This window comes from Dasypus novemcinctus, chromosome 6, assembly GCF_030445035.2.
Source record: "Dasypus novemcinctus isolate mDasNov1 chromosome 6, mDasNov1.1.hap2, whole genome shotgun sequence".
Taxonomy (NCBI): Eukaryota; Metazoa; Chordata; class Mammalia; order Cingulata; family Dasypodidae; genus Dasypus; species Dasypus novemcinctus.
In genome coordinates, this window is record NC_080678.1 from 48884957 (window position 1) to 48899948 (window position 14992).

Genomic DNA, 14992 nt, shown 5'->3' on the forward strand with positions numbered 1-14992 from the left:
ATTAATTGAACACAGTCACTAAGGGATCTTTTGGAACATGCCAAGTTACTTGTGAAAAGAAATTTACTATTCTTGGCTAAGGTATAAAATTTGAAATATGAATTCTCATGCATTTGATCTAGACGGGTAAAAACAGGATACCATGCTATTTTTTATACCTTCTAAGTGTAAAAACAGGATACCATGCTATTTTTTATAACTCCTAAGTGACATATATATCACTATGAGGTCTCTTCTCAAATTTTAATATCTAATTCAATTAGAATAAAACACGTATATCAAAAATAATTAAATCTCAAAATTTTACTTTCTAATAAAGGCCTTGCAATTTAAGGAACCAGAAGATGAAATTCCAATGATGAGTTTCTCTCCAAATACGGCATCTTAACTGGAAATATTCCCAAATTCTAGTAACATAACTTTTACCATTGGTCTTGTCTACATTACAAAACGGGCTCCTGTCTCTCATCTGCAAAGATGAAATTAGGATAAAACATATTCTTGACATGGATTGTTTTTTTCCTTGTGATTTTATTATGGTTGATCAACTGGAGTTGGGAAGATCCCTTTCACTAAATCGAGAAAGCCACCAGATGGCGTTCTCAGATACAGTCTTTGGCCACTTCGTGCTGCATAGATTCATGACCCAGAATGCTCAAAACAACAGATCTAGTGAAAAATGATGTCACAGAGAGAGTATGCAAGAAACAGTTCAGAAAGTGCTCATTCATTTTTTTCCAAGCACAAAGAAATAAAGTGTATTCATACTGTAAGTAGCTACTACTCAAGTTTCTAAGTTTTTAACTAGTGTTCTCAGTTTCTCACTGAAGTTCATATCTAGATCTGGTGTTCTTAGAATCCTGAGATATTCCCTTATTCTACCTGCAGGGTTCATGTACTCTTAAAAGTATTCAGAGTCCCAGTTACTCAGGGGAAAAAAAATAAAAGACACTTGTCGGGGAATGGTCTGAAGTTCTCCCATATCAAGGAGAAATTTGAGTATTGATGGTGCCTCCCATTTCTCCTAAAGATTATAAAAACCTCAGTTCCAGAAGGCCTTGTCTCTCGAGCTTCCTTACAGTATGGGAGCTAAGATCAGCTACATAGGGCCAACCAAGTTTGGAGAAGTTAAATTTTATTTCAACAGATTATAAATGGAATAGTGTTAGAGATAAATTAGATTTTCAGTCTAAATGAAATCGGATTTGCCTAGTAATTTGGTCAATAATCTGGGTTTTAAAAAAATAAAAAAAAAAAAAAACTCAATTCAAAGCTTATCAAGACCATGGCCTCTTATCTAGAACTTAAAATTCTTTCAGTCTGACCAGCTGTAGCTTAATCTGCCTTTGATAATTTTTTTTTTAGGTAGTCCCAGGGATTGAACCCAGGACCTCATATATAGGAAGAAGGCACTGAACCACTGAGTCACATTCACTCCCCAATAAGTGTTGGTTTCTTTGTTTGGTTTGTTTGGTTTTTAGGAGGTACCAAGGATCAAACCCAGGACTGTGTACATGGGAAGCAGGTGCTCGACCACTTGAGCTACATCTACTCCCCAGTCTGCCTTGATTTTAATGTTCTTGAGTATCTTACCTTTCTAACTCCGACCCTTTATTTTTAGGTCTTTTGGGTTATTAGAAGTCAGAATAGAAGTTATACTTGGGTAGGTACATAGTGACTACAAAGAAGAACAAAGAGGGCTAGTGAGGTATTAGTAATGTTCTATTTTTTTACTGGGTGCTGGTTCCACAGTTGTGCTCAGTTTTTAAAAATTCACTCAATTTCACTTAAATAATAGTGGTATACATATATTCAACGGACTCTTCAAATAGCAGCAAAAGTAAAATCAAACCCAACAATATATCAGAATCATATACATTTTCTTGTATATCTCATATTTCAACAGTTTTGCCTAATTTTATGTAAAGCTATCATACTAAACATTCTGCAACTTGCATTTTGCTCAAAACGTTTTTCTCTTTACCTAGTCTGATGCATGACTTCTAGCTCACTCATTTTAACTGCTATAAAATATTCCATTGTATGACTAGATCAGTGTGTATTAATTTATTTAATGCTGATGGACATTTAAGTAGTTTCCTATTTTTCACTGGTACCAACGTGGCTTCAAGAAGTCTTTTAGGGGAAACGGACTTTGGCCCAGTGGTTAGGGCGTCCGTCTACCAATGGGAGGTCCGCAGTTCAAACCCCGGGCCTCCTTGACCCGTGTGGAGCTGGCCATTCGCAGCGCTGATGCGCGCAAGGAGTGCCGTGCCACGCAAGGGTGTCCCCCACGTGGGGGAACCCCACGCGCAAGGAGTGCGCCCGTGAGGAAAGCCGCCCAGCGTGAAAAGAAAGTGCAGCCTGCCCAGGAATGGCGCCGTCCACACTTCCCGTGCCGCTGACGACAACAGAAGCGGACAAAGAAACAAGACACAGCAAATAGACACCAAGAACAGACAACCAGGGGAGGGGGGAAAATTAAATAAATAAATCTTTAAAAAAAAAAAGAAGTCTTTTAGGAAAGTGGTTGTGCTCAACTGATAGAGAATCCGCCTACCATATGGAGGATCCAGGGTTCAAACCCAGGGCCTCCTTACCCATGTGGCGAGCTGGCCCACACACAGTGCTGCCATTTGCAAGGAGTGCTGTGCCACGCAGGGGTGTACCCTGTGTAGGGGAGCCCCATGTGCAAGGAGCGTGCCCTGCAAGGAGAGCCGTCCCGCAGTAAATAAAGCACAGCCCACCCAGGAGTGGTGCTGCACACAGGGAGAGCTGACAGCAAGATGATGTAACAAAAAAGCAACAGTTTCCCCACGCGGCATGAGAGGAAGTAGGCGGGCACAGAGAAACACATGGCAAATGGACAGAGAGAGCAGACAGCAGAGGGGAAGAGGACAGAAATAAATAAATCTTTAAAACAAACAAGAAGTCTTTTATGTGTTCCCTATACACAATTGCTACAGTGTCTCTCTAGGGTATACGTCAAGCAGTGGACTCCCTAGGTCAAAAGTATGGGTGTCATTTTATCAGACATTGTTAAATTGCTTTATAAAGGTGGTTGTACCAAATTATTTTCCCACAAACAGCAGGAGTTTGTTTTTCGACATCCTCACCAACACAATTTTGTCTGACTTTCAAATGTTACCAATCTGATGGGCATGAAATGGTATCCTGTTCTACTTTGCATTTCCCTGATTATTTATGATTTGAGCATCTTTCTTATGTTTATTGGTCAATTAAATATCCTGTTCACAACATATTTAAATGCTTTAGGGAAACGGACTTGGCCCAGTGGTTAGGGCATCCGTCTACCACATGGGAGGTCCGCAGTTCAAACCCCGGGCCTCCTTGACCCGTGTGGAGCTGGCCCATGTGCAGTGCTGATGCGCGCAAGGAGTGCCCTGCCACGCAGGGGTGTCCCCGCGCAGGTGAGCCCCACGCGCAAGGAGTGTGCCCTGTAAGGAGAGCCACCCAGCGTGAAAAGAAAGTGCAGCCTGTCCAGGAATGGCGCCGCCCACACTTCCCGTGCCGCTGACGACAACAGAAGCGGACAAAGAAACAAGACGCAGCAAATAGACACCGAGAACAGACAACGGGGGGAGGGGGAGAATTAAATAAATAAATCTTTAAAAAAAATAAATGCTTTGCCTATTTCTCTAGGGAATATTTATCTTTTACTTATTTACTTGAAGTTTTTTCTCTTACACGTTTTGCAAATATCTTCACTGAGTATGTGGTTTGTCTTTTTCTTTTGAATACAAATTTAAAATTTTAGTGTAGCTAAATTTATCTTTAAATTTATAGTTTATCTTTATAGCCATGATTTGTACCTTGTGTGTTTAAGAAGTTTTCCTATCTTAAGATTTAAAAAAAAAAAAAAGAGTCTCCCGTATTTTCTTCTACACATTTTTAAATTTTCTTTCCATAATTAGGTCTAATCCATCTGAAAATTACTTTTATGCATGGTGTGAAGTGAGAATCTAATTTTATTTGCTTTCACATGAATACCTAATCCCTGCACCAGTTATTGAAAAGTCCATCCTTTCTTCATTCATTTGTAATATTCTTGTTTTATATCACATTTCCATACATTTGTGGACTGCCTCCAGAGTCTACATTCATTTTTGCTGGTATATTTGTATATGCCTGTGTAATTGCCACTACTGCAAAACCTAGGGCCTTATAATAATTGTTATCTGTTACAGGTAGTCCCTTCCTTATTGTTCTTCAAAAGTATCTTAGTTATTTAATACTAATATAGGGTGTTAATAATTGGGTGGGTTGGGGAGAAAAGACACAAATGTTAGATAAGGGCTATAGTTAGTAGTAATATTTTGATGATGCTCTTTCATAGTTTATTACAAATGTTTCATAACAATGCAAGGTGGTGGTGGGGGGGAGATGTATGGGACACCCTATATGATGATATGCATTATCTGTTTTGAAATTCACAAATTTTACTATACTTTTGTTTATATATATTCATGTATGAATGATTTATTTCAATAAAATTTTATTTGGAAAAAAAAATATTCTTGGCCATTTACTCTTTCTTATTAATTTTATAATCAGATTCTCAAGTTTATCAAAAAAACAATTTATGGCTTTCAACTGGCACTGCATTGAATTTAGAGGTGAGATTGAGTTTTTCCATCCATAAACATGGCATATCTACCCATTTATTCAGACATCATATATTTCTTATTCCTCTTTGGTAGGATAAATTTCTAGATACCTTATAGCTTTAGTTTATATTGTGAATGAAATCATTTTTCCTCTAGCATTTTTTTAATTGATTACTCTTGATACTCAAGAATGCAATTTTATTGTGCTTTTGCTTCTTTTTGGCAACCTTGCTGAATATCTTATTTTTAATGGTTGATCTGATTTTCTTAAACATTTTAGTGCAGACAATTGTACCTACTGGAATTAAGAACAGTTCTTCACTTCCTATCCACCTCTTACCACATTTAATTTCCTTGAAAAAAGTGGTAGATGTTATCCTCATTTTTGTTTTTGACTTTCAATGGAAATCCTTTTGAAATCTCACCATTAATCATGATGTTTGATATAACATGATGTTTTTATCAGCTTAAAAGGTTTCTGGTGTGGCTACTTGGTTTTTGTTTGTTTCCTTTCTTTTTTTAAATCATGAATGAGTACTCAGTTTTATCTAATGCTTTTTGAGTCTATTGCAATCATTGCCTATCACTTTGGATTACTTAAAATGTGAGTTGGGACCCATTCAACTGTAATTAAATAAAATTACTGTGCTGACAGATCAGAATTTTTTTTTTGAAAGAAAAATAATATAATAGACTGCATCCTGTGATGTAAGACAAATACTGTTTGGTGAAACATTTGTTTCAGCTACTTACACAAACACACGTGTACTCTGATTGCTAGGTCAAATGTATTTCTTACTCTGAGTTGGTACTTCTTATTATGAGTTGTATATAAAAAAGTTTGAAAGCCATTGATCTATAATTTCCTGAAACATGAAAAACCCCTGTACAAGGTAAACTCTTATTGTAAAGTTTTCTTCTGTTGTTTTGGTTTTTTTTTTTTTGAAGCCCTGGGGCCAGGGATTGAACCCTGGACGTTGTATATGGGAAGGTGGCACTTAACCACTAAGCCACCTCAGTTCCCCAAGTTTTCTTAAAAAAAACCACAATACTTGGTTTTTGTTCATTTACAAGTTTCAGGTTTTCCTGATAGTATTTAAAATCGTCATCTCTTAATGAGCAAAATGGCCCACATTCTCAGAAATATCTGATGCCCATCAAAAATAGAAAAAAAAAAAATTAAGCATGACTTTCTAGTAAAGATCCTTCTTCAAGGACTACTTTAGCAAAATTTTATATATATGCAATTTCTAGGACAAGAGTATACAGTTTTCATCTTATCTTCAAAAGTATCTGACCTTAAAAATAAGCAGAACCAAATGTGCCCACCGTGTCCATGGAGAGAGAGGCTGAGGTGACTGACCTCCGGCTGTAGGCACCGGGGTACCAGGATGACCGAGATGTTGGCTTCATTAATCCAGACCACTGTTCAGGCTGTGAGCAAGAGGAACCTGCAGCCCACCTGGGCTGCCCTCACCCTGGAATTTGACATGTTGTAACATTTGAAAAGTGCTGGACCTGTGCACTTTTCCCAAGGTCGGCAAGATGAAAAGTTATGGATAAAAGGAAGAATGATTTGATATCAACATCAAATTATCTGCATTAAAGGATGTTAATCCAGGACAAGTCTGGTGGTCTGCTGGAGAGAAGGACTAGACTGGTGACAGGCTGCCCATGAAACTTATATGCCAACTAGGGATGGTTCCTTGACAGAAGGCTTTAAGATTGACCCACCACATCAAGACACCTTCAGCAGTAAACAAGATAAAACAGCTTTTTAAAGATCAGCCTGAACACATAGGTATGAAAATTGGTGTCTAAACCAGGGGTTGTAATGGCCTTTCTTCTACTCTAGATTACATGAAGACAAAAGGAGATTCTGATGAAGTTGATGAAGTCAGAGGGGGGTGGGGAGTGGCGTATAAAGGAACCTCATATTTTTTAATGTAACATTTTGTGTGATCTGTGTATCTTTAAAAAAAGAGAAACAGTAAAAATTTTTTTTAAAAAAGATAAGTGTTCATCGAAAAGAAAGCACAGCTAACAATTTCAGGAACAGAAATGGGACTATGTAAAAGACCAATTATCCAGTGACTTTGTGGTCAACAACCCAAACAGCAAAGGAACTTGTGGCTGTTGAGAAAGCTTTAATACATGACCTTAGGACTCTATCAGCTATAGGCTTCAGGAGTGCTCCTGAAAGATTTGGGGCTTACTAAAGAAATAATATGACTGTCACATTCTTAAGGTTTACAACGTATGGGTGCCTTTTGAGGAAATAAAGTAATGATTTTGAAAATGAGGCCAGTGTGTTAATTCAAGAAGTAATTATTTGTATTTTTTTAAGAGGATGAAAAATAAGAAGCCATTACTCTCTTTGGATCATTTTTCTCTTCCGCAAAGAAAAAAATATCCTATGCTGCACTTAACTCTCTTGCATCCTTTCGAAGTTGCCTTAATGGTAGGGTTTTAGGTATATCCCTATCAGGTGACCTAAATTGTGCAACTCCCTCTGTGAAACAGAACTTGGGGGTCTTTACTTAAAATTCTCACTGTGTTTATACATTCTGGATCTTAAGCCCAATTGCTGAAATTTTAAACCTAGCATTCTATCACCAGATTTTCTTTAACAGTCTTCATTTTGCCATTTAGCTATTGATTTTCCTGGGTTTGACATACTAAATATTCTGTGAGGTGGCAATAATACTTTTTCTGGAAAGCTAATTCTCATGAATTGAAGTATCTCCAAGTTCCTTTGTTTGTCATATTCTTTAAGTACCTGGCACAAAATGCACCAAACCTAAAACAGCAGCTTTCTGTAAAATGCTCATGAATTTGTATCATTAATGTAATTGTTGGTCCACTTACGATGTTAGCAATACTGTGTGTGTAGAGATTGAATTGTCAATAAAAACAATGTGGCTTCTTTGCAATCTTAAAAAAAAAAGAATCAACAAACCCTCTACTCCAAAAATTTCAATACTAGTTTATATTTCTAAAACCAGAAAACAACTTGGAATTTGCATAATTATATCTCATTTTCAGTACTTTTGTACTGAGTCTGGTTCACTCATCTAACATTTATAATCTAATACTGTGTTGACCAACTGTCTAGGCTTATCAGTGGTTATAAAAACACATATGCCCCCATACATGGCTATTTAATGTCTCTCTCTGACCCTCACTCCCAAAACCTTCCCGTAGGACTTTTTAAGATTGTTCCTTGCCTGTGACTAGTAACATTAATGTATTCACTGGATTTGTTTATGAAAGATTTGTGGCTGTTTCCTGTTAATGCTGATTATGGTTTGTCACCAGTGAGACTATTTCAAAGAAGGCACTCCCAAAGAGGAGGCAGAACAATGTTCTACACAACAGTAGCATTGTTGATGTAAGTATCTAACCTACCAAAGGGACTACTTTAAAGGACAACAATTATTTGGAAGTAATGATTTTGAAATTTGTTTTTTAAAACTCACATTCTCTTCCTAACATACCATGTATGCTCATGCTCTCCATGAAAGCCACTTTTCAAACACCTCACATTACTTAGACATTTTAGGGACCACAGTATTCATCTAACAATGATGCTGAAATTTGAGTGGTAAGTACTATAAGCCTAGAGAATACTATCACTGCGCCTAATTGCAATTTTTAAAAACTCCTTCTACTTCAGTAAATATATGCTAATTTCCCTGGCTGCCATTGAATATAATACAATGGTATACAAATTTTAAAAAAAGCTCTGTCTTTACTGATGTAAAAAAAAAAAGTTTCCATAGTTCTTATAAAATAAGCATAAACTTATTAGTGCACAAAACTATCCATTATTATTTTTATACCATTTTATAATCTCCAAAGCAGTATTTTAGAACTATAACAATCTTAACAATGATTATCTCTGGTGAGTAGAAGAGGAAAAGGGCAACTTTGTTTTTACTTTATTTTTACTGTAAATATGTTTATACTATTTAAATATTTAGATTAAACATGTAGTTTTTAATGAAAATTGAGTAAGGAAAACAGGTACAATTATAATATCAAGCATGCCACATATATTTTATTTTGTTTTATTCCCTACCATGAGAGCAGGGACCATGTCTTCCACAGTGTTCTATCTCCCACAGAGCCATCCCCATAGCAGATGCTATGCATCTGGATGAATAGAGGTAGAGGCAATGGGGGCAAAGGATTCAACAACTCTTGAGTGAGCATTAAAAAAAGCACTTCCATTTGGAAAGTAAACTTCAGACTAGATGATCTATTATCTTTCCCTTTGATATGCTGGTTAATGTCTATTCACAACTCTAACTGCTCTGCTCCTTGAACATTTAGACCCCTATTTGAAAAAGATGGCAAGAGTAACTCTCTAGAAGGTTAAGTAACTGCTTAGGTCACTGTTACTACAATTTATCCAATGCCAGGCACCTTAATTCTGTTTGACATCCTTCTTTTTGAGCCATTAGCCAAAATCCTAACCATCTATCATTGTAACTACTCCTTATTGCGCAATTCTGTATCTTGTTATCCAACAAATCTGCTTTACGTTTGGTCACCTCTCTTTTCAATAACCTATCACTTTCTCCATGAAGTTCACATACCAAACTTTTAGCATCATCTTAGGCCAGGAGACACAAATATAGGGGCCTACACAGGGACCAGGCAGATAACATTATATGTGTGGTGACACGGTTTAAGAAATAACAGGGAGTAACAATGATGTAAGAACCATGTCTCAGCTCCAGATGGTAAGTTAAAAAAGAATAGGATATGAGGAGAAAGTCAGGAAAAAAATTTCATTTACAATAGCAACTAAAAGAATCAACTATTTAGGAATAAACTTAAACCAAGGATGTAAACTTAAACCAAGGATGTAAAGTTACAGAAAACTATAATGCACTGTCAAAAGAAATTTTAAAAGACCTAAATAATTGGAAGAACATTATATGCTCATGGATTGGAAGACTAAGTATCATTAAGAGGTCAATTCTACTCAAATTGATATACGGATTCAACGCAATCTCAATAAAAATTCCACCAGCATTTTTAAACAAATGGAAAACAAAATTATCACATTTATCTGGAAGAGTAAGAGGACCCAAATAGCTAGAAACATCTTAAAAAGGAAAAGTGACATTGGAGGGCTCTCACTTCCAGACTTTAAATCATATTACCTAGCTACAATGGTAAAAACAGCATGGTACTGACATAAAGATAGACACATAGACCAATGAAACCTAACTGATAGTTCAGAAACAGACCCTCACATCTATGGTCAAGTGATTTTTGACAAGCCTGTCAAACCCTCCTAGCTGGGACAGAACTGTCTATTCAACAAATGGTGCCAGGAGACTGGATAGCCACAGCCATAAGAAAGAAAGAAGACCCTTATCTCACAACTTATACAAAAATTAACTCAAATGGATCAAAGACCTAAATATAAAAGCAAGTACCATAAAGCTCCTACAAGAAAATGTAGGGAAACATCCTAAAAACCTGATGGTAGATAGTGGATACTTAAACCTTACACCAAAAGCAAGAACAACAAAAGAAAACATGGATAAATGGGACCTCCTCAAACTTAAACCCTTCTGTGACTCAAAGGACTTCATCAAGAAGGTGAAAATGCAGCCCACTCAGTGGGAGAAAATATTTGGAAACCACATATCCAATAAGGATTTGGTTTCCATTCTATATAAAAAGATCAGGGAAACGGACTTTGGCCCAGTGGTTAGGGCGTCCGTCTACCATATGGGAGGTCCGCGGTTCAAACCCCGGGCCTCCTTGACCCGTGTGGAGCTGGCCATGCGCAGTGCTGATGCGCGCAGGGAGTGCCGTGCCACGCAAGGGTGTCCCCCGCGTGGGGGAGCCCCACGCGCAAGGAGTGCGCCCGTGAGGAAAGCCGCCCAGCGTGAAAAGAAAGAGCAGCCTGCCCAGGAATGGCGCCGCCCACACTTCCCGTGCCGCTGACGACAACAGAAGCGGACAAAGAAACAAGAAGCAGCAAATAGACACCAAGAACAGACAACCGGGGGGGGGGGGGGGGGGGGGGGGGGGGGGAATTAAATAAATAAATAAATCTTTAAAAAAAAAAAAAAAGATCAAACAACTCAACAACAAAAGCACAAGTAATCCAATTTAAAAATGGGCAAAAGATTTAAACAGACATCTCTACAAAGAGGAAATACAAATGGCCAAAAAGAACAGGAAAATATGTTCGCTATCACTAGCTATTAGGGAAATGCAAATCAAAACAAAAATGAGATATCATCTAACACCACGCAGAATGGCCATTATTAAAAAACAGACCACAATAAGTGCTGGAGAGGATGTAGAGAAATAGGAACACTCCTTCACTGTTGGTGGGACTGTAAAATGGTGCAGCCTCTGTGTAAGACAGTTTGGCAGTTCCTAAGGAAACTAAATATAGAACTGCCATATGATCCAGCAATTCCTCTACAAAGAATATATCCACAAGAACTTAAAACTATGACACGAACATACATTTGCACATTATTCACAGTTGCCAAAAGATGGAAACAACCCAAGTGTCTATCAACCAATGAATGGATAAACAAAATGCGGTATACACATACAATGGAATACCATGCTGCAGTAAGAAGAAATGAAATTGGGACACATATGGTAACATGAATGAGTCTTAAAGACATTATACAAAGCGAAGCCAGACACGAAAGGACAAATATTGCATGGTTTCATTAATATGAACCAAATATGAAGAATAAACACATGGAGTTAAAACTAGAATATAAATTATTAGGAGATAAGAGGAAGGTTGAGAAGACCTACTGATGCTTACTGTATGTAGAAGTTTTAATTAACTTGACTGTAAAAGTGTAGAAATGGATAGTAACACATGAGAATGAGTAGCAACTGGTTCATAAATGGGACTGTGGGCAGAGCACTTGGCCCAGTGGTTAGGGCGTCCATCTACCACATGGGAGGTCCGCAGTTCAAACCCCAGGCGTCCTTGACCCATGTGGAGCTGGCTCATGCGCAGTGCTGATATGCGCAAGAAGTGCCATGCCACGCAGGGGTGTCCCCCGCGTAGGGGAGCCCCATTCGCAAGAAGTGCGCCCCATAAGGAGAGCCGCCCAGCGCGAAAGAAAATGCAGCCTGCCCAGGAATGTGCTGCACACACAGAGAGCTGACACAAGATGACGCAACAAAAAGAAACATAGATTCCCATGCCACTGACAAAAGAAGCGGACAAAGACGACGCAGCAAATAGACACAGAGAACAGACAATCGGGATGGGGGGGGGAAGGGGAGAGAAATTTAAAAATAAATAAATAAATGGGACTGTGGCTGAAAAGGATAGTCCGGGGAAGCAAATATCAATTGAAAGAAAGTTAAAGAATAATCTAGAGACAGAATAATACAGTGAATCCAGAGGTAGATGAGAATTGTGTTTGAGGGTACAAATTTAAGAGTGTCCTTCTGTGAGCTAGAGCAGATGATTTATTATTCACTATTGCAGGCTGGTGGGAATGTGGAGAAGCATGGGAAAACTACAATTGGGTGTGACCTACAGACTGTGGTTAACAGCAATACTATAATATTCTTGCATCAAGGCCAAAAATGTACTGTGTTGATAATGGAGGTATATGGAAAAAGTGTGCCAAAGGTACACGATGGATGGACCATGAATGGTGGTAACAGTCTATGATATTATCTCATAATCTGTAACAAATGTTCCACCATGGTGACCACACCATGTATGGGAATTCTACACGTGTATGACTGTTTTGCAAATTCACCTCTGTAATGAAAAATGTTTTTAAAAAATAGGGTGGGTTGGGGGGAAAATACACCAAAGGTAAGACAGGGACTAGTTAGTAGTCAGGGACTATAGTTAGTAGTAATATTTTGACAATGCTCTTGCATAGTTTGTAACAAATGTTTCACAACAACACAAAGTGTTGGTGGAGGGGTGATGTATGAGACCCCTGTATGAGATTATATATGTGTATTTTGTAATTTCACAATCTTTACTATACACTTGTTTATACATGTTCATGTATGAATGATATACTTCAATAAAAATATATATATTTAAAAAAAAAAAAAAGCTTTGCTGTTGGGAGTTTGATGCTGAAGTCTTAAGCTGAAGCCCTGGGAAGTAAGCACACAGAGGGAAGAGAAGCAAGCCCAGGGAAGAGAGGACCTAAGCCAGGAGAACAACAAAAAGGAATAGAGATGGCTCCTTAGACATGGCAGAAACCCTGGGGAGAGAAACAGAGCTGTTTGCCTGATAGTCTACAGCTGACCTTGTGGAGAAAACAGAGGACCTGGGCCTAGAGAGAAGCAAGACTTGGGAAGAGAGGAATCCAGGAAGCCTGAACCCTGGTAGATGTCGGAAGCCATCTTGCTCCAACACATGAAAATAGACTTTGGTAAGGGAAGTGACTTATGCTTTAAGGTCTGGTTTCTGTAAGCTCCTACCCCAAATAAATACCCTTTATGAAGGCCTAAGTAAATAAATAAATAAGCAGAACTAATGCATGAAAGCTGCTGTTGACAAACCTGTCCCAAATTTGCTGAAGGGGTGTTTGGGATTTCCTGTAGCTTTTTCCAACTGAAAAAGTCTCCAGGCATCGTTCATCACATTCTTCTCATGCTCTGAATCAACTGCATTCACCTCTCTGTCTTTGCAACTCTCATCAAACAAGGGGCACAGGAAAAATTGTGCAAACCTAAAGATGTGAAACATAATTAAATTGAAAATTGTTATTTTAAAGGAGTACCCTTTTATAATCATTTTTTTTAACTTAGAGAGAAAACATGAATTCTATAGCATTAGAAAAAACCACCATTACTACTGAGAAAAGGAATAAAAAAATAAGTTCTAAGTAACAGAAGAAAAATATAATATTGAGCATATATAAATTCAGAGAAGTTTGTCTACCCCAGAGATGCTAAATTAGTGAAAATATAAAAAGATCAATACTAAAATGTGAAGCCATACTTACAAAGACAGCAGCAAGCTATTTAAGATTTGCAATTTGGCATGTCCATGAAAAACCTTGCTACATGTGGCTAATTCTTCAGAAAAAGGAAAAGGCAAGTGATAGTTCTTAGGCACATAAATCTTAAATTTACAGTTTCAAGTACAACTTCATTGAGATTCAAGCTCTTTTGGTCAAACATATTAAATGAACTCATTTAAAAGGTTCTATTTGTTGTTTTCCTTTTTCTTATGGAGGAAAACAATCTTTGCTTAGTGGAATAATATGATGGACTGAAAATTTTGAGGTACAACAACATAGCTGGACTAAGCAACATTATGGTATTTTATGAAATAGTAAGAGAAACAGCCTATAAATTTTTAATAAGCAGCGATACCATAAAAAACATGATAGGTAACTTTAACTTAAGTAACCAGTAAGCTTTTCGCAAGGCTTTTCTTTAATAATGGTACCAAAGTTTAAGATACTTTTAGTTAAAAAGTTAACTCTCCTTTGTCAGGCTGCAATTTAAAGACATGATTTCATGTAGTAATTCTTCCTAAGACTCTTTAGATAACACCTTACAAAAACAAGATTCAAAATTCAGATGAAGTCAAAAGTAGAGACTCTGAATGGGACTATTATTCAATGAGTCTTAAGAATCCTTGGGTTTATAAACATCTCAGCTAATACGCCTCACAGTCCAGCTGCCAAGGAAGCCATTACTATTTCTTGGTATTTATTTTAAGTATAAATATGGTTCATAAGTGAATATGATACTGTTCTAAGTACTTTAAATATACCAATCCAACGAGAAATTCCATATATCTGGAGTTTATAATCAAAGCTGTATGAAAACAAAGATATTTCTGGACTTATAACCTCTTATACCTACCTCAACACATTCAGGCTGGGAAAAGTGCCTAAAAGTTACGTACCATAGCTTGATAGGCCCAGATAAAGGGTCATGTTCATGACACAGTATAATCAATTTTTAAAAAGGATTGTCTCATGCAAGTGGCGTTTTACTCTGAACCAAGAAACAGAGATCTAGCAGATGAACATCTGCTGTAGCATTTGTAAAGCAGGAAATTAAATTTAGTGTATGATCCCAAGAAACTCATTAATGGAAGTCTTCTGGGAACACATATAAAGATGACTACACCTCAACACTGTTGCCTCAAGACTGAAACATATGGTAGAACAAAAAACAGACTACTTTGATCCAGGTATGTATGTAGAACCCATGCATTTACCCTGCTAATGTTGGTTGATTGATCTAAGGAATAAATTCAAACTATTAGTTTTTTAAAAAGAATATATAATGATGACGATTAACATAAATAAGTTGACAATCACTAAAAGTGCAAAGTTAAACTTCAATTCAGACCCATC

At 37.4% G+C, this 14992-nt stretch overlaps 1 protein-coding gene across 7 annotated transcripts in view; it reads right to left on the bottom strand.

Annotated features, from left to right (window-relative positions):
• The window catches only part of IDE (insulin degrading enzyme), a 126442-nt gene that overhangs the window by 74083 nt on the left and 37367 nt on the right, over positions 1-14992 (bottom strand). For all 7 annotated transcript variants that reach the window (XM_004449999.5, XM_023585816.3, XM_071215773.1 and 4 more), the window contains one exon: positions 13176-13345. In XM_004449999.5, coding sequence (XP_004450056.1) covers positions 13176-13345 — 170 coding nt within the window. The remainder of the gene's footprint in view (positions 1-13175; positions 13346-14992) is intronic.